At 51.3% G+C, this 21,990-nt stretch overlaps 1 protein-coding gene across 17 annotated transcripts in view; it reads right to left on the reverse strand.

The window, feature by feature from the left end:
- The window catches only part of FNBP1 (formin binding protein 1), a 109,735-nt gene that overhangs the window by 55,172 nt on the left and 32,573 nt on the right, over positions 1-21,990 (reverse strand). For all 17 annotated transcript variants that reach the window (XR_011849872.1, XR_011849868.1, XR_011849871.1 and 14 more), the window contains exons 3-4: positions 19,335-19,391; positions 18,796-18,943 (exon numbers count right to left, since the gene is read on the reverse strand). Coding sequence is in view for 12 of the 17 variants with exons in the window: in XM_072125730.1 (XP_071981831.1) it covers positions 18,796-18,943; positions 19,335-19,391 (205 nt within the window). In the remaining 5 variants the exon portion in view is untranslated. The remainder of the gene's footprint in view (positions 1-18,795; positions 18,944-19,334; positions 19,392-21,990) is intronic.

Genomic DNA, 21,990 nt, shown 5'->3' on the forward strand with positions numbered 1-21,990 from the left:
ACTCACTATTCTGCTGCCGGTGCAGTCACTGTGTACATACATGACATTACTTATCCTGTACTGATCCTGAGTTACATCCTGTATTATACTCCAGAGCTGCACTCACTATTCTGCTGCTGGTGCAGTCACTGTGTACATACATGACATTACTTATCCTGTACTGATCCTGAGTTACATCCTGTATTATACCCTAGAGCTGCACTCACTATTCTGCTGCTGGTGCAGTCACTGTGTACATACATGACATTACTTATCCTGTACTGATCCTGAGTTACATCCTGTATTATACCCCAGAGCTGCACTCACTATTCTGCTGCTGGAGCAGTCACTGTGTACTTACATGACATTACTTATCCTGTACTGATCCTGAGTTACATCCTGTATTATACTCCAGAGCTGCACTCACTATTCTGCTGCTGGTGCAGTCACTGTGTACATACATGACATTACTTATCCTGTACTGATCCTGAGTTACATCCTGTATTATACTCCATAGCTGCACTCACTATTCTGCTGCTGGTGCAGTCACTGTGTACATACATGACATTACTTATCCTGTACTGATCCTGAGATACATCCTGTATTATACTCCAGAGCTGCACTCACTATTCTGCTGCTGGTGCAGTCACTGTGTACATACATGACATTACTTATCCTGTACTGATCCTGAGTTACATCCTGTATTATACCCCAGAGCTGCACTCACTATTCTGCTGCTGGTGCAGTCACTGTGTACATACATGACATTACTTATCCTGTACTGATCCTGAGATACATCCTGTATTATACTCCAGAGCTGCACTCACTATTCTGCTGCTGGTGCAGTCACTGTGTACATACAAGACATTACTTATCCTGTACTGATCCTGAGTTACATCCTGTATTATACTCCAGAGCTGCACTCACTATTCTGCTGCTGGTGCAGTCACTGGGGCAAATTTACTTACCCGGCCCATTCGCGATCCAGCGGCGCGTTCTCTGCTCTGGATTCGGGTCCGGCCGGGATTCATGAAGGCAGTTCCTCCGCCGTCCACCAGGTGGCGCTGCTGCGCTAAAAATCATCTCCACGCGCCGGAATGCACCACCTCGGACCAGGTGAAGGTAAGCGGTCACCAAGCGACACTTTTTCGGTTTTTAAATGCGGCGGTTTTTCCGAATACGTCGGGTTTTCGTTCGGCCACGCCCCCCGATTTCCGTCGCGCGCATGCCGGCGCCGATGCGCCACAATCCGATCGCGTGCGACACAATCCCGGGGCAATTCAGGTACAATCGGCGCAAATCGGAAATATTCGGGTAACACGTCGGGAAAACGCGATTCGGGCCCTTAGTAAATGACCCCCACTGTGTACATACATGGCATTACTTATCCTGTACTGATCCTGAGTTACATCCTGTATTATACCCCAGAGCTGCGCTCACTATTCTGCTGCTGGTGCAGTCACTGTGTACATACATGACATTACTTATCCTGTACTGATCCTGAGTTACATCCTGTATTATACTCCAGAGCTGCACTCACTATTCTGCTGCTGGTGCAGTCACTGTGTACATACATGACATTACTTATCCTGTACTGATCCTGAGTTACATCCTGTATTATACCCCAGAGCTGCACTCACTATTCTGCTGCTGGTGCAGTCACTGTGTACATACATGACATTACTTATCCTGTACTGATCCCGAGTTACATCCTGTATTATACTCCAGAGCTGCACTCACTATTCTGCTGCTGGTGCAGTCACTGTGTACATACATGACATTACTTATCCTGTACTGATCCTGAGTTACATCCTGTATTATACCCCAGAGCTGCACTCACTATTCTGCTGCTGGTGCAGTCACTGTGTACATACATGCCATTACTTATCCTGTACTGATCCTGAGTTACATCCTGTATTATACTCCAGAGCTGCACTCACTATTCTGCTGCTGGTGCAGTCACTGTGTACATACATGACATTACTTATCCTGTACTGATCCTGAGTTACATCCTGTATTATACCCCAGAGCTGCACTCACTATTCTGCTGCTGGTGCAGTCACTGTGTACATACATGACATTACTTATCCTGTACTGATCCTGAGTTACATCCTGTATTATACCCCAGAGCTGCACTCACTATTCTGCTGCTGGTGCAGTCACTGTGCACATACATGACATTACTTATCCTGTACTGATCCCGAGTTACATCCTGTATTATACTCCAGAGCTGCACTCACTATTCTGCTGCTGGTGCAGTCACTGTGTACATACATGACATTACTTATCCTGTACTGATCCTGAGTTACATCCTGTATTATACCCCAGAGCTGCACTCACTATTCTGCTGCTGGTGCAGTCACTGTGTACATACATGACATTACTTATCCTGTACTGATCCCGAGTTACATCCTGTATTTTACTCCAGAGCTGCACTCACTATTCTGCTGCTGGTGCAGTCAATGTGTACATACATGACATTACTTATCCTGTACTGATCCTGAGTTACATCCTGTATTATACCCCAGAGCTGCGCTCACTATTCTGCTGCTGGTGCAGTCACTGTACATACATGACATTACTTATCCTGTACTGATCCTGAGTTACATCCTGTATTATACTCCAGAGCTGCCCTCACTATTCTGCTGCTGGTGCAGTCACTGTGTACATACATGACATTACTTATCCTGTACTGATCCTGAGTTACATCCTGTATTATACTCCAGAGCTGCACTCACTATTCTGCTGCTGGTGCAGTCACTGTGTACATACATGACATAACTTATCCTGTACTGATCCTGAGTTACATCCTGTATTATACCCCAGAGCTGCACTCACTATTCTGCTGCTGGTGCAGTCACTGTGTACATACATGACATTACTTATCCTGTACTGATCCTGAGTTACATCCTGTATTATACTCCAGAGCTGCATTTACTATTCTGCTGCTGGTGCAGTCACTGTGTACATACATGACATTACTTATCCTGTACTGATCCTGAGTTACATCCTGTATTATACCCCAGAGCTGCACTCACTATTCTGCTGCTGGTGCAGTCACTGTGTACATACATGACATTACTTATCCTGTACTGATCCTGAGTTACATCCTGTATTATACCCCAGAGCTGCACTCACTATTCTGCTGCTGGTGCAGTCACTGTGTACATACATGACATTACTTATCCTGTACTGATCCTGAGTTACATCCTGTATTATACTCCAGAGCTGCACTCACTATTCTGCTGCCGGTGCAGTCACTGTGTACATACATGACATTACTTATCCTGTACTGATCCTGAGTTACATCCTGTATTATACCCCAGAGCTGCACTCACTATTCTGCTGCTGGTGCAGTCACTGTGTACATACATGACATTACTTATCCTGTACTGATCCTGAGTTACATCCTGTATTATACCCCAGAGCTGCGCTCACTATTCTGCTGCTGGTGCAGTCACTGTACATACATGACATTACTTATCCTGTACTGATCCTGAGTTACATCCTGTATTATACTCCAAAGCTGCACTCACTATTCTGCTGCTGGTGCAGTCACTGTGTACATACATGACATTACTTATCCTGTACTGATCCTGAGTTACATCCTGTATTATACCCCAGAGCTGCACTCACTATTCTGCTGCTGGTGCAGTCACTGTGTACACACATGCCATTACTTATCCTGTACTGATCCTGAGTTACATCCTGTATTATACCCCAGAGCTGCGCTCACTATTCTGCTGCTGGTGCAGTCACTGTACATACATGACATTACTTATCCTGTACTGATCCTGAGTTACATCCTGTATTATACTCCAAAGCTGCACTCACTATTCTGCTGCTGGTGCAGTCACTGTGTACATACATGACATTACTTATCCTGTACTGATCCTGAGTTACATCCTGTATTATACCCCAGCGCTGCACTCACTATTCTGCTGCTGGTGCAGTCACTGTGTACATACATGACATTACTTATCCTGTACTGATCCTGAGTTACATCCTGTATTATACTCCAGAGCTGCACTCACTATTCTCTAGCTTCAGAGTTGTGTGCAGTGGAGCTGATGATATGAGGAAGGACTTGGTGCTGTCCTATATACTGGCACATGAGGGATGAGGAGATACATTGTGTACAGTTGTAGCTTCTGACCATGCTCCATACAGTAACCCAGCTTTCCAGATTCCTGAATGGCAAATCTCCAATGTACAATACTGCATTAGCATCATTGAGTGACCGCCCCTATAGCATGTAGCAGGCCAGGATACATATCTCGGCTCGCTGCTCCCCGGACGCATTGGGCTCAGTAAGAACCTCGGCTGTAGGAGAACGGGCTCCATAAAAGGCAGTGCGGCTCGGATCTGGCAGCGGTACAGCCACACGTAGCAGGTGGGGGCAGCGCTCTCCCTGCTCTCTATATATGCACACAACAATAGGGACTTCTCACAGCTGAGGGTTTGTTGCAAGATATCACCCAGGTGCACACAATCTATTGGAGGGGTCCGCAGGACAGTCGGATCAGCATTGATAGTATTGCCTGAGCAGAGGAGCGCTGCTCCGGGGGTCACCACAGCTGCTGCCTCCCTGTAATTACACCCCGACCACCAGGACAAAAAAAAACAACCCCGAGGAAAACCTCTAGATGGCGGCCGGAAATTACTGCCCCAAAAGTTTAGCAGCAGAGGTTCTGGTACAGTGTATAATGGTACATGCAGAATAATGCACCGCAACAGACACCGAAACCTGACAAGAAATGCAGAATGCAGCTTTAGATGTGACTAGAGTTTAGGATGTGTAGATTCAGCTTTGGGTGTGAGTGGAGAATATGTGGTTATGTAGCAGATAATGTATGAAGGATTGTGTATACAGCTCTAGGTGTGATAGGAGTATGAGAAGTGATGTCGCAGCTCTGGGTGTGAGCGGAGTATGAGAAGTGATGTCGCAGCTCTGGGTGTGAGTGGAGTATGAGGAATGATGTCACAGCTCTAGGTGTGATAGGAGTATGAGAAGTGATGTCGCAGCTCTGGGTGTGAGCGGAGTATGAGAAGTGATGTCGCAGCTCTGGGTGTGAGTGGAGTATGAGGAATGATGTCACAGCTCTGGGTGTGAGCGGAGTATGAGGAATGATGTAACAGCTTTGGGTGTGAGCGGAGTATGAGGAATGATGTCACAGATCTGTGTGTGAGCGGAGTATGAGGAATGATGTCACAGCTCTGGGTGTGAGTGGAGTATGAGGAATGATGTCACAGCTCTGGGTGTGAGAGGAGTATGAGAAATGATGTAACAGCTCTGGGTGTGAGTGGAGTATGAGAAGTGATGTCACAGCTCTGGGTGTGAGTGGAGTATGAGGAATGATGTCACAGCTTTGGGTGTGAGTGGAGTATGAGAAATGATGTAACAGCTCTGGGTGTGAGCGGAGTATGAGGAATGATGTAACAGCTCTGGGTGTGAGCGGAGTATGAGAAGTGATGTCGCAGCTCTGGGTGTGAGTGGAGTATGAGAAATGATGTAACAGCTCTGGGTGTGAGTGGAGTATGAGGAATGATGTAACAGCTCTGGGTGTGAGTGGAGTATGAGGAATGATGTAACAGCTCTGGGTGTGAGTGGAGTATGAGGAATGATGTCACAGCTCTGGTTGTGAGTGGAGTATGAGGAATGAGGTAACAGCTCTGGGTGTGAGTGGAGTATGAGGAATGATGTCACAGCTCTGGTTGTGAGTGGAGTATGAGGAATGAGGTAACAGCTCTGGGTGTGAGCGGAGTATGAGGAATGATGTGACAGCTCTGGGTGTGAGCGGAGTATGAGGAATGATGTAACAGCTCTGGGTGTGAGTGGAGTATGAGAAATGAGGTAACAGCTCTGGGTGTGAGTGGAGTATGAGGAATGAGGTAACAGCTCTGGGTGTGAGTGGAGTATGAGAAATAATGTCACAGCTCTGGGTGTGAGTGGAGTATGAGAAATGATGTAACAGCTCTGGGTGTGAGTGGAGTATGAGGAATGATGTAACAGCTCTGGGTGTGAGTGGAGTATGAGGAATGATGTCACAGCTCTGGGTGTGAGCGGAGTATGAGAAGTGATGTCGCAGCTCTGGGTGTGAGTGGAGTATGAGGAATGATGTAACAGCTCTGGGTGTGAGTGGAGTATGAGGAATGATGTAACAGCTCTGGGTGTGAGGGCCCAGATATCTGATCCTGTACAGGTTTGGTAGAGGTAGACACAGGATTATGGGAAAGCAATGGCTGCAAGGAGACAAACATCTGTCATATCATAACTGAACAAAAGAACAAGAAAAGTGCAGCAGCTGCAGATCACACAGGGCCCGAGGGGCCCCGCAGCATGGGGTGTAATGGCTGATAACAGAGAGTAATAGATTGTATCCCCCCCCCTGTACAGTCTCCTCTCCCCGGGATGTAATGGCTGATAACAGAGAGTAATAGATTGTATCCCCCCTGTACAGTCTCCTCTCCCCGGGGTGTAATGGCTGATAACAGAGAGTAATAGATTGTATCCCCCTGTACAGTCTCCTCTCCCCGGGGTGTAATGGCTGATAACAGAGAGTAATAGATTGTATCCCCCCTGTACAGTCTCCTCTCCCCGGGATGTAATGGCTGATAACAGAGAGTAATAGATTGTATCCCCCCCCCCCCTGTACAGTCTCCTCTCCCCGGGGTGTAATGGCTGATAACAGAGAGTAATAGATTGTATCCCCCCTGTACAGTCTCCTCTCCCCGGGGTGTAATGGCTGATAACAGAGAGTAATAGATTGTATCCCCCTGTACAGTCTCCTCTCCCCGGGATGTAATGGCTGATAACAGAGAGTAATAGATTGTATCCCCCTGTACAGTCTCCTCTCCCCGGGATGTAATGGCTGATAACAGAGAGTAATAGATTGTATCCCCCCCTGTACAGTCTCCTCTCCCCGGGATGTAATGGCTGATAACAGAGAGTAATAGATTGTATCCCCCCCTGTACAGTCTCCTCTCCCCGGGATGTAATGGCTGATAACAGAGAGTAATAGATTGTATCCCCCCCCTGTACAGTCTCCTCTCCCCGGGATGTAATGGCTGATAACAGAGAGTAATAGATTGTATCCCCCCTGTACAGTCTCCTCTCCCCGGGGTGTAATGGCTGATAACAGAGAGTAATAGATTGTATCCCCCCCCCCTGTACAGTCTCCTCTCCCCGGGATGTAATGGCTGATAACAGAGAGTAATAGATTGTATCCCCCCCCCTGTACAGTCTCCTCTCCCCGGGATGTAATGGCTGATAACAGAGAGTAATAGATTGTATCCCCCTGTACAGTCTGCTCTCCCCGGGATGTAATGGCTGATAACAGAGAGTAATAGATTGTATCCCCCTGTACAGTCTCCTCTCCCCGGGATGTAATGGCTGATAACAGAGAGTAATAGATTGTATCCCCTATACAGTCTCCTCTCCCCGGGGTGTAATGGCTGATAACAGAGAGTAATAGATTGTATCCCCCTGTACAGTCTCCTCTCCCCGGGGTGTAATGGCTGATAACAGAGAGTAATAGATTGTACAGTCTCCTCTCCCCGGGATGTAATGGCTGATAACAGAGAGTAATAGATTGTATCCCTCTGTACAGTCTCCTCTCCCCGGGGTGTAATGGCTGATAACAGAGAGTAATAGATTATATCCCCCCCTGTACAGTCTCCTCTCCCCGGGGTGTAATGGCTGATAACAGAGTAATAGATTGTATCCCCCCCTGTACAGTCTCCTCTCCCCGGGGTGTAATGGCTGATAACAGAGAGTAATAGATTGTATCCCCCTGTACAGTCTCCTCTCCCCGGGATGTAATGGCTGATAACAGAGAGTAATAGATTGTATCCCCCCTGTACAGTCTCCTCTCCCCGGGATGTAATGGCTGATAATAGAGAGTAATAGATTGTATCCCCCCTGTACAGTCTCCTCTCCCCGGGATGCAATGGCTGATAATAGAGAGTAATAGATTGTATCCCCCCTGTACAGTCTCCTCTCCCCGGGGTGTAATGGCTGATAACAGAGAGTAATAGATTGTATCCCCCCCTGTACAGTCTCCTCTCCCCGGGGTGTAATGGCTGATAACAGAGAGTAATAGATTGTATCCCCCCTGTACAGTCTCCTCTTCCCGGGGTGTAATGGCTGATAACAGAGAGTAATAGATTATATCCCCCCCTGTACAGTCTCCTCTCCCCGGGGTGTAATGGCTGATAACAGAGAGTAATAGATTGTATCCCCCCTGTACAGTCTCCTCTCCCCGGGGTGTAATGGCTGATAACAGAGAGTAATAGATTGTATCCCTCTGTACAGTCTCCTCTCCCCGGGGTGTAATGGCTGATAACAGAGAGTAATAGATTATATCCCCCCCTGTACAGTCTCCTCTCCCCGGGGTGTAATGGCTGATAACAGAGAGTAATAGATTGTATCCCCCCCCTGTACAGTCTCCTCTCCCCGGGATGTAATGGCTGATAACAGAGAGTAATAGATTGTATCCCCCCTGTACAGTCTCCTCTCCCCGGGATGTAATGGCTGATAACAGAGAGTAATAGATTGTATCCCCCCTGTACAGTCTCCTCTCCCCGGGGTGTAATGGCTGATAACAGAGAGTAATAGATTGTATCCCCCCTGTACAGTCTCCTCTCCCCGGGATGTAATGGCTGATAACAGAGAGTAATAGAATGTATCCCCCCCCCCTGTACAGTCTCCTCTCCCCGGGATGTAATGGCTGATAACAGAGAGTAATAGATTGTATCCCCCCCTGTACAGTCTCCTCTCCCCGGGATGTAGTGGCTGATAACAGAGAGTAATAGATTGTATCCCCCTGTACAGTCTCCTCTCCCCGGGATGTAATGGCTGATAACAGAGAGTAATAGATTGTATCCCCCCTGTACAGTCTCCTCTCCCCGGGGTGTAATGGCTGATAACAGAGAGTAATAGATTGTATCCCCCTGTACAGTCTCCTCTCCCCGGGATGTAATGGCTGATAACAGAGAGTAATAGATTGTATCCCCCCTGTACAGTCTCCTCTCCCCGGGGAGTAATGGCTGATAACAGAGAGTAATATATTGTATCCCCCCCTGTACAGTCTCCTCCCCCCGGGATGTAATGGCTGATAACAGAGAGTAATAGATTGTATCCCCCCCTGTACAGTCTCCTCTCCCCGGGGTGTAATGGCTGATAACAGAGAGTAATAGATTGTATCCCACCCCTGTACAGTCTCCTCTCCCCGGGGTGTAATGGCTGATAACAGAGAGTAATAGATTGTATCCCCCTGTACAGTCTCCTCTCCCCGGGATGTAATGGCTGATAACAGAGAGTAATAGATTGTATCCCCCTGTACAGTCTCCTCTCCCCGGGATGTAATGGCTGATAACAGAGAGTAATAGATTGTATCCCCCCCCCTGTACAGTCTCCTCTCCCCGGGATGTAATGGCTGATAACAGAGAGTAATAGATTGTATCCCCCTGTACAGTCTCCTCTCCCCGGGATGTAATGGCTGATAACAGAGAGTAATAGATTGTATCCCCCCTGTACAGTCTCCTCTCCCTGGGGTGTAGTGGCTGATAACAGAGAGTAATAGATTGGATACCATGACTGCCCCTTTAAGGGATGATACCCGCACCACCATGTAGGGGGCAGCGCACAGCATACTCTTCCTTTGATCTCCGGCTCCTTGGTCTGGAATACCCGGGTCGGCGCCTCCTCTAGTATTTCAGGGTCCATTTTGGTCGTGTCAGGGGCCGCGTCTCGTGTTACATGGAGGAAGCCCCCCGGACCCTCCTGCAGGTCGTCACTTCCCACTCTCATGGCGGCCGCACATCTAATCACATGGGGCCAAAAATAACCGAGCTGTGGGTGACAATCCTAACCCGGATAGACCGAGGGAGCTGCTCATCCAGAGCACCCTGCTTCATGAATACAACCCCAGACAACTATATAGACTGACACAGGGACAGTATGTTATGTAGATGAGCTATTCAGGGTCTCTGGAAAGCTGGGTTGTGTTGGACTGGTGACAGTCAGTATGGGCAGAGGGTCTGCAGAGGGCAGTGTCAGGGCTGGGGGTGCTCGCCGCTGGGTGCTGCAGAGGTCCGGGCTGGAGGTGCTCGCCGCTGGGTGCTGCAGAGGTCCGGGCTGGAGGTGCTCGCCGCTGGGTGCTGCAGAGGTCATGGTCAGGGCTGGGGGTGCCCGCCGCTGGGTGCTGCAGAGGTCAGGGTCAGGGCTGGGGGTGCTCGCCGCTGGGTGCTGCAGAGGTCAGGGCTGGGGGTGCTCGCCGCTGGGTGCTGCAGAGGTCAGGGCTGGGGGTGCTCGCCGCTGGGTGCTGCAGAGGTCAGGGCTGGGGGTGCTCGCCGCTGGGTGCTGCAGAGGTCAGGGCTGGGGGTGCTCGCCGCTGGGTGCTGCAGAGGTCAGGGCTGGGGGTGCTCGCCGCTGGGTGCTGCAGAGGTCAGGGCTGGGGGTGCTCGCCGCTGGGTGCTGCAGAGGTCAGGGCTGGGGGTGCTCGCCGCTGGGTGCTGCAGAGGGCAGGGTCAGGGCTGGGGGTGCCCGCCGCTGGGTGCTGCAAAGGGCAGGGTCAGGGCTGGGGTGCCCGCCGCTGGGTGCTGCAGAGGGCAGGGCTGGGGGTGCTCGCCGCTGGGTGCTGCAGAGGGCAGGGTCAGGGCTGGGGGTGCCCGCCGCTGGGTGCTGCAGAGGGCAGGGTCAGGGCTGGGGGTGCCCGCCGCTGGGTGCTGCAGAGGTCAGGGCTGGGGGTGCCCGCCGCTGGGTGCTGCAGAGGTCAGGGTCAGGGCTGGGGGTGCTCGCCGCTGGGTGCTGCAGAGGTCAGGGTCAGGGCTGGGGGTGCCCGCCGCTGGGTGCTGCAGAGGGCAGGGCTGGGGGTGCTCGCCGCTGGGTGCTGCAGAGGGCAGGGTCAGGGCTGGGGGTGCCCGCCGCTGGGTGCTGCAGAGGGCAGGGTCAGGGCTGGGGGTGCCCGCCGCTGGGTGCTGCAGAGGTCAGGGCTGGGGGTGCCCGCCGCTGGGTGCTGCAGAGGTCAGGGTCAGGGCTGGGGGTGCTCGCCGCTGGGTGCTGCAGAGGTCAGGGTCAGGGCTGGGGGTGCCCGCCGCTGGGTGCTGCAGAGTTCTCCTTTAGGGTGCATGCACACATTGCCGCTTCGGATGTCCAAACCAGAAGAGGAGTATAAAAAAGAGGCGGCGCAGCAGCAGCGCTCACATCTCTCATCTCTTCTGATCGATTTCCTGCAGCTGCCCGGCCGCTGTCACTTCCTCTGGCCGGGGGGAGGGGGCGCTCTCATCCTGACACCCAGAGGCATCTAAAGGGGAACCCAACCCCTGCAGGGCTCAGAGACCCCCCAACCAATCCATGACATAATAACACTGCAGACTATCACACCCAGCACTCCTGGGGACCGACACATGATAACACTGCAGGCTATCACACCCAGCACTCCTGGGGACCATTACATGATAACACTGCAGACTATCACACCCAGCACTCCTGGGGACCATTACATGATAACACTGCAGACTATCACACCCAGCACTCCTGGGGACCATTACATGATAACACTGCAGACTATCACACCCAGCACTCCTGGGGACCATTACATGATAACACTGCAGACTATCACACCCAGCACTCCTGGGGACCATTACATGATAACACTGCAGACTATCACACCCAGCACTCCTGGGGACAGTCACATAATAACACTGCAGACTATCACACCCAGCACTCCTGGGGACAGTCACATAATAACACTGCAGACTATCACACCCAGCACTCCTGGGGACAGTCACATAATAACACTGCAGACTATCACACCCAGCACTCCTGGGGACAGTCACATAATAACACTGCAGACTATCACACCCAGCACTCCTGGGGACAGTCACATAATAACACTGCAGACTATCACACCCAGCACTCCTGGGGACAGTCACATAATAACACTGCAGACTATCACACCCAGCACTCCTGGGGACCGACACATGATAACACTGCAGACTATCACACCCAGCACTCCTGGGGACAGTCACATAATAACACTGCAGGCTATCACACCCAGCACTCCTGGGGACCGACACATAATAACACTGCAGACTATCACACCCAGCACTCCTGGGGACAGTCACATAATAACACTGCAGACTATCACACCCAGCACTCCTGGGGACCGACACATGATAACACTGCAGGCTATCACACCCAGCACTCCTGGGGACCGACACATGATAACACTGCAGAATATCACACCCAGCACTCCTGGGGACCGTCACATGATAACACTGCAGACTATCACACCCAGCACTCCTGGGGACCATTACATGATAACACTGCAGAATATCACACCCAGCACTCCTGGGGACCGTCACATGATAACACTGCAGACTATCACACCCAGCACTCCTGGGGACCATTACATGATAACACTGCAGAATATCACACCCAGCACTCCTGGGGACCATTACATGATAACACTGCAGACTATCACACCCAGCACTCCTGGGGACAGTCACACAATAACACTGCAGGCTATCATACCCAGCACTCCTGGGGACCGACACATGATAACACTGCAGACTATCACACCCAGCACTCCTGGGGACCGACACATGATAACACTGCAGACTATCACACCCAGCACTCCTGGGGACAGTCACATAATAACACTGCAGAATATCACACCCAGCACTCCTGGGGACAGTCACACGATAACACTGCAGAATATCACACCCAGCACTCCTGGGGACCGTCACATGATAACACTGCAGACTATCACACCCAGCACTCCTGGGGACCATTACATGATAACACTGCAGAATATCACACCCAGCACTCCTGGGGACCATTACATGATAACACTGCAGACTATCACACCCAGCACTCCTGGGGACAGTCACACAATAACACTGCAGGCTATCACACCCAGCACTCCTGGGGACCGACACATGATAACACTGCAGACTATCACACCCAGCACTCCTGGGGACCGACACATGATAACACTGCAGACTATCACACCCAGCACTCCTGGGGACAGTCACATAATAACACTGCAGACTATCACACCCAGCACTCCTGGGGACCGACACATGATAACACTGCAGGCTATCACACCCAGCACTCCTGGGGACCGACACATGATAACACTGCAGAATATCACACCCAGCACTCCTGGGGACCGTCACATGATAACACTGCAGACTATCACACCCAGCACTCCTGGGGACCATTACATGATAACACTGCAGAATATCACACCCAGCACTCCTGGGGACCGTCACATGATAACACTGCAGACTATCACACCCAGCACTCCTGGGGACCATTACATGATAACACTGCAGAATATCACACCCAGCACTCCTGGGGACCATTACATGATAACACTGCAGACTATCACACCCAGCACTCCTGGGGACAGTCACACAATAACACTGCAGGCTATCACACCCAGCACTCCTGGGGACCGACACATGATAACACTGCAGACTATCACACCCAGCACTCCTGGGGACCGACACATGATAACACTGCAGACTATCACACCCAGCACTCCTGGGGACAGTCACATAATAACACTGCAGAATATCACACCCAGCACTCCTGGGGACAGTCACACGATAACACTGCAGAATATCACACCCAGCACTCCTGGGGACCGTCACATGATAACACTGCAGACTATCACACCCAGCACTCCTGGGGACCATTACATGATAACACTGCAGAATATCACACCCAGCACTCCTGGGGACCATTACATGATAACACTGCAGACTATCACACCCAGCACTCCTGGGGACAGTCACACAATAACACTGCAGGCTATCACACCCAGCACTCCTGGGGACCGACACATGATAACACTGCAGACTATCACACCCAGCACTCCTGGGGACCGACACATGATAACACTGCAGACTATCACACCCAGCACTCCTGGGGACAGTCACATAATAACACTGCAGAATATCACACCCAGCACTCCTGGGGACCGACACATGATAACACTGCAGACTATCACACCCAGCACTCCTGGGGACAGTCACACAATAACACTGCAGACTATCACACCCAGCACTCCTGGGGACCATTACATGATAACACTGCAGACTATCACACCCAGCACTCCTGGGGACAGTCACACAATAACACTGCAGGCTATCACACCCAGCACTCCTGGGGACCGACACATGATAACACTGCAGACTATCACACCCAGCACTCCTGGGGACAGTCACATAATAACACTGCAGGCTATCACACCCAGCACTCCTGGGGACCGACACATGATAACACTGCAGACTATCACACCCAGCACTCCTGGGGACAGTCACATAATAACACTGCAGACTATCACACCCAGCACTCCTGGGGACCGACACATGATAACACTGCAGACTATCACACCCAGCACTCCTGGGGACCGACACATGATAACACTGCAGAATATCACACCCAGCACTCCTGGGGACCGTCACATGATAACACTGCAGACTATCACACCCAGCACTCCTGGGGACCATTACATGATAACACTGCAGAATATCACACCCAGCACTCCTGGGGACCGTCACATGATAACACTGCAGAATATCACACCCAGCACTCCTGGGGACCATTACATGATAACACTGCAGACTATCACACCCAGCACTCCTGGGGACAGTCACACAATAACACTGCAGGCTATCACACCCAGCACTCCTGGGGACCGACACATGATAACACTGCAGACTATCACACCCAGCACTCCTGGGGACCGACACATGATAACACTGCAGACTATCACACCCAGCACTCCTGGGGACAGTCACATAATAACACTGCAGGCTATCACACCCAGCACTCCTGGGGACCGACACATGATAACACTGCAGAATATCACACCCAGCACTCCTGGGGACAGTCACATAATAACACTGCAGACTATCACACCCAGCACTCCTGGGGACCGACACATGATAACACTGCAGACTATCACACCCAGCACTCCTGGGGACCATTACATGATAACACTGCAGAATATCACACCCAGCACTCCTGGGGACCGTCACATGATAACACTGCAGACTATCACACCCAGCACTCCTGGGGACCATTACATGATAACACTGCAGACTATCACACCCAGCACTCCTGGGGACCGACACATGATAACACTGCAGACTATCACACCCAGCACTCCTGGGGACAGTCACATAATAACACTGCAGGCTATCACACCCAGCACTCCTGGGGACCGACACATGATAACACTGCAGACTATCACACCCAGCACTCCTGGGGACCGACACATGATAACACTGCAGAATACCACACCCAGCACTCCTGGGGACCGTCACATGATAACACTGCAGACTATCACACCCAGCACTCCTGGGGACCATTACATGATAACACTGCAGAATATCACACCCAGCACTCCTGGGGACCGTCACATGATAACACTGCAGACTATCACACCCAGCACTCCTGGGGACCATTACATGATAACACTGCAGAATATCACACCCAGCACTCCTGGGGACCATTACATGATAACACTGCAGACTATCACACCCAGCACTCCTGGGGACAGTCACACAATAACACTGCAGGCTATCACACCCAGCACTCCTGGGGACCGACACATGATAACACTGCAGAATATCACACCCAGCACTCCTGGGGACCGACACATGATAACACTGCAGACTATCACACCCAGCACTCCTGGGGACAGTCACATAATAACACTGCAGGCTATCACACCCAGCACTCCTGGGGACCGACACATGATAACACTGCAGAATATCACACCCAGCACTCCTGGGGACAGTCACACAATAACACTGCAGACTATCACACCCAGCACTCCTGGGGACCGACACATGATAACACTGCAGACTATCACACCCAGCACTCCTGGGGACCATTACATGATAACACTGCAGAATATCACACCCAGCACTCCTGGGGACCGTCACATGATAACACTGCAGACTATCACACCCAGCACTCCTGGGGACCATTACATGATAACACTGCAGAATATCACACCCAGCACTCCTGGGGACTTTTACATAATAACACTACAGACTATCACACCCAGCACAGCTGCAGCTTTGTTACATTGTCTCCAGTCCAGGCAGCAGTGCTTTGTTACAGAATATATCGGGCTGATACATTGTAGCAATCGTCAGGAGTCCAAACTGTTCAATTTTGAAATTTCTTAAAATTGTAACAAACCAGGTTTTCAGATTTTACAGCAAGCAGAGATACTGAAGCTGAAGATCAGTCACATCATCGCATCAAAGTGTAAGCAGATAATATCATGTGTGAGACACACAACAGAAGCAAAACCACAGCACAAAACCCTCCATGTCTGTGCATACGTATATAGGGCAACCCAGCTTTCCCAAGACCCTGCACATCCTCCATGTCTGTGCATACGTATATAGGGCAACCCAGCTTTCCCAAGACCCTGCACATCCTCCATGTCTGTGCATACGTATATAGGGCAACCCAGCTTTCCCAAGACCCTGCACATCCTCCATGTCTGTGCATACGTATATAGGGCAACCCAACTTTCCCAAGACCCTGCACATCCTCCATGTCTGTGCATACGTATATAGGGCAACCCAGCTTTCCCAAGACCCTGCACATCATTCATGTCTGTGCATACGTATATAGGGCAACCCAGCTTTCCCAAGACCCTGCACATCCTCCATGTCTGTGCATACGTATATAGGGCAACCCAGCTTTCCCAAGACCCTGCACATCATTCATGTCTGTGCATACGTATATAGGGCAACCCAGCTTTCCCAAGACCCTGCACATCCTCCCTGTCTGTGCATACGTATATAGGGCAATCCAGCTTTCCCAAGACCCTGCACATCCTCCATGTCTGTGCATATGTATATAGGGCAATCCAGCTTTCCCAAGACCCTGCACATCCTCCATGTCTGTGCATATGTATATAGGGCAACCCAGCTTTCCCAAGACCCTGCACATCATTCATGTCTGTGTATATGTATATAGGGCAACCCAGCTTTTCCAGGACGCTGGAAGGGCAAACTAATCTGAAATTCAAAGGAGAGATACAATGTCCAGCTCCGTTCTCCTACTGGTCTGTGTGTCAGTCTTCACTAAACCTCTGGCATTTCATTCATGGACCAGGAGGCTCAGGCAGGGCAGGGGATTTTGGGATAGCAGGTCTAAAGACGACAGGATATGACGGTAAGAAGCACAGGAAACCCCAGCAGGTATTCTAAGAAATCCTCAGGGGCCGGAAGGAGTCTCACCCTGCTGTGCTCTGAGCGCTCAGTACTATGCGTTATACACCTGGCGGGGGCAGCCTCTCACAGGCAGCGGCGGGGTCCGTTATGTGCTGCTGACATGAATGGCCTTGTATGACCCCCACTGATGGAGTGGCCTGCCGAAGGCTGCGACCATCTGCAGCCACCACTCAGCCCCAGCAGTAGCAATGCAGGGGTTAACAAGGCAAGAGAGAAGCGGATACAGATGGGGGGGGGGGGCAGCATTTCACAGACAAAAGCTACTACTCTATAGAGGATGAGGAAGACACCTGCCAACACTGGGCTGCATGTGAGGAGCTCCGGCAGTCCCATGTAAATACATCACTCTTTATGTGGCCAGCCTGAACACCCTCACTGTAGTGCATATGTAAGGGGCTCCAGCAGTCCCATGTAATTATATCACTCTGTATAGGACCAGCCTGAGCGCCCTCACTGTAGTGCATATGTAAGGGGCTCCAGCAGTCCCATGTAATTATATCACTCTGTATAGGACCAGCCTGAGCGCTCGCACTGTGGTGCATATGTAAGGGCTCCAGCAGTCCCATGTAATTATATCACTCTGTATAGGACCAGCCTGAGCGCTCGCACTGTGGTGCATATGTAAGGGCTCCAGCAGTCCCATGTAAATCTAACACTCTGTATAGGACCAGCCTGAGTGCTCTCACTGTGGTGCATATGTAAGGACTCCAGCAGTCCCATGTAAATATATCAATCTGTATAGGACCAGCCTGAACGCTCTCACTGTGCTGCATATGTAAGGGCTTCAGCAGTCCCATGTAAGTAAAGAGACATCGCTGTGTTTAGGACTGTGCTGACAGCTCGCTGTGATGCATGTAAGGGGCTCAGATTGTGTGGCCTGATACAGTGTAACGACCTCTCAGCATTGTCAGGCGCATCCTGGTCACTGCTCCTGGCTGTGGGCAGTAAAGGGTTAGGCGTCCTGTAGCCCCGCGCTCGGCTCTGCTACATCTCTGAGCAGATTACCCGGGTGCAGGCGGAGCGGGCGCCCTGCGGGCTCTGACCTGATTTGCTGCGCGTGTCGCCCTCCAGGCTGGCACACTGAGACGCTTCACTGGGCGATGCACGGCCGCCCCTCCCCCCCTACTAGGAAAACATCTTGTGGAGCGAAGAGCCGCCATTCCTTCCACATGCTGAGGGTTGTAGTACTACCACATCTCCGAGGAACCTGTAGACCTCATCATTCTCTCTGCTTGCTGTCCGTGAATGGGGCAATGGTTGCAGCTGAAACTCCAGATCGACCTTATACTTCTCACAGCTGAGAGTTTGTTACAATTGCATCCAGTCCGGCCAGTGCTCTGTGGACTCTGATACAATGTAGCAAGTGCTCAGGAGTTCAGCTCACAGAGAATTGTCTAGAAACAATGTCACAGATTCCAGGCTGTGAGAGGTTTGCGGCCTGGACACATTGGGTGAGGATTTTGGGGAGCTGCAGACTGTGCTGTAAGCGGCCAATCAGAGGCGGTGTGTGTGGTCATGTGACCGCTCGCTACTCACCGCTTTCCTCTCCTGCTTGAGCTCCTGCACGACGCGCGTCAGCTCGGCCATGATCATGGAGGTCATGTTCTCGGAGATGACCTCGTGCTGCCCGGCGTAGTCGTTGGTCTCGTTCAGCGTGGTCTGGAAGGCTTTGCATGACGTGTACCTGTGGGGGGGGGGGGGGGGGACACGAGGCGTCAGTAACTCCCCAAGTGCTGGGCCGCCCCTACACCTCACCCCTCTCATCCCGGCCCTCATGAAAGGGTGAGCAAAGATTTACTCATCTGTCCAGTAGCTTTAGATTTTCTAGGAGAGTGGGTGGGGTCAGACTACAAAGAGTTTACATGTAGTCTGTAACCATGGAGATACATAACTCTGCATGATGTATATAGGAGCGGATTACAAATCAAGACTGGGGGCCAACGTATCACAAGATGCCCCTTTAAGAGGGGGTGTCCAGTCTGTGTAGTGGATGTATGCTACAACCGGACCCCCAGGTCACGGACCCAGGGGGCGGGGCCAGACCCCCCCATCCCTCCCCCCCACCAGACACTCACTTGGACTCTTCCTCTTCTTTGGAGTTTTTCTTTGTCTGATATTTTTTTGATAAATTCCTGCAAAAAAAAAAAAAGAAGCAAAAATCAAATTGAGGGAAATGATCGGAACTTCTCCTAAATACAATCAGTTTCCATGACGACACAAGTTCCCCTGCCCCTCCCCCCGGGGCCATCGCTGCAGCCACTTCTTATTCTCACTATGACTCAAACCACCAGAGACCTGCAGACCTGGCCACCCAGCTTTCCCAGGATCATGCGAGGACAATAATCAAGGATGGATGTAACCCTTTCATTTCTGAAGCCCCCCCCCTCTCAAGCAAAATCAGCAACAAAATCAACTGGCTAAAAGTTCAGCTTTCCCAGGTACCAGAATGGCAAATCTTCCTAGTTATGTAATAACAGACAGATCAGGGATATCTGTTCCTGGGAAAGCTGGGCTTTTAGAAGCTATAATACTTGCCCATATTGGTTTCTCACTCAGCTTTCCAGAGAACAGACACAACTCTCATCACCTTGTGGAGTCCGGGGTGGGGGGAGGGGGGGATCATTCTCTTTACGCCCAAAAAACTAAACGACAAGGTACCTCCCCCTTTAAAAATCCAGCTTTCCCGGGACTTGTCACTGCAAATATACCAACTTCACATTTCCCCAGTTTATCTGTTCTTAGGAACACGGAGGTTCATTTCCCTTTAATTCACCCAGCTTTCCCAAGAACAGACACAACTTTTAACAATCCAGAAAACATTCACTTCAAGCCCCTGGATAATGTGAAGAGCCCCCTATTATGTGCCACTCAGGATCACATATTCCCTGATTATAGTCACCCAGCTTTCCTAAGACCAAATGATAACACACCTAATGCTAGTCACCCAGCTTTCCTAAAACCAGATGACAGATAACAAGTCCCCAGAGTCCAGAGCCCCTTCAGGGGATGTACAGGAGGGGGAGGGGACGCTGTGGATGTGGTCCCATTAGATCAGTCCTGAGTTTTTGGCACAACCATGACCCTGGAAGACGAGCTGGAAGGAAAAGCTGGGTGGGGACGGCTGAGGTCTGAGGGAAGGACAGGGATGGGAAGTGAGTAAACAGAAATGAGGACACCCAGGAGCAGAGGAATGATGGGAGTAGTCACTGTCAGAAGCACAACCTGCAATAATCTGCGTCATCCTCTCACCCTAGACCCAGCTTTCCCAGCACAGGAGGTGGTGGTGATGTAAATGTATGAGCCATGCAGGGTGTGTAGAAAGCAAAGGAACCAATGTAACATGAGAAGTAATGGAGCGAGGGACACAAAGTATCAGATCAGGAGCGAGTGGGGGAGGGGAGGGTGATGAGGGGGTGACAGCACGGGATGGGGGTCCTCAGGAGACAGAATAAAGGGGGATCCCACACACACGGGGGAGGGTCCAGCACAGAACAGCGCAGATCCGGGTCCTGGTTCCCATAGCGAGTGTCCCGGTGGATTCACCCGCCCCGTGTTATGGATACGGAGCTCTAGAATGTTCTGCACATCCCCCGCTGTATTCTCTGGTGTCAGCCGCCCCAGCACAGAGCGCACCAAACACTAACTCTGCTACCTGTCTGATAGAGGTTACTGGGGGGCACTGCCAAATGCAGGGAGGACCACCCCCCAATACATACAGGAAGTAGCCCTCACCCTCCATATATACAGGGAAGACCCCCCAAAACATACAGGAAGTAGCCCTCACCCTCCATACATACAGGGAAGACCCCCCAAAACATACAGGAAGTAGCCCTCACCCTCCATACATACAGGGAAGACCCCCCAAAACATACAGGAAGTAGCCCTCACCCTCCATACATACAGGGAAGACCCCCCAAAACATACAGGAAGTAGCCCTCACCCTCCATACATACAGGGAGGACCCCCCCCCCCCCCAATACATACAGGGAGGACCCCCCCAATACATACAGGAAGTAGCCCTCACCCTCCATACATACAGGGAAGACCCCCCAAAACATACAGGAAGTAGCCCTCACCCTCCATACATACAGGGAAGACCCCCCAAAACATACAGGAAGTAGCCCTCACCCTCCATACATACAGGGAAGACCCCCCAAAACATACAGGAAGTAGCCCTCACCCTCCATACATACAGGGAGGACCCCCCCCCCCCAATACATACAGGAAGTAGCCCTCACCCTCCATACATACAGGGAGGACCCCCCCCCCCCCCCCAATACATACAGGAAGTAGCCCTCACCCTCCATACATACAGGGAGGACCCCCCCCCCCCCAATACATACAGGAAGTAGCCCTCACCCTCCATACATACAGGGAAGACCCACCCCCCCAATACATACAGGAAGTAGCCCTCACCCTCCATACATACAGGGAGGACCCCCCAAAACATACAGGAAGTAGCCCTCACCCTCCATACATACAGGGAGGACCCCCCAAAACATACAGGAAGTAGCCCTCACCCTCCATACATACAGGGAGGATCCCCCCCCCCCCCCCATACATACAGGGAGGACCCCCCCCCCCCAATACATACAGGGAGGACCCCCCCCCCAATACATACAGGGAGGACCCCCCCCCCCCAATACATACAGGGAGGACCCCCCCCCCAATACATACAGGGAGGACCCCCCCAATACATACAGGGAGGACCCCCCCAATACATACAGGAAG

This window comes from Engystomops pustulosus, chromosome 9, assembly GCF_040894005.1.
Source record: "Engystomops pustulosus chromosome 9, aEngPut4.maternal, whole genome shotgun sequence".
NCBI classification, from domain to species: domain Eukaryota; kingdom Metazoa; phylum Chordata; class Amphibia; order Anura; family Leptodactylidae; genus Engystomops; species Engystomops pustulosus.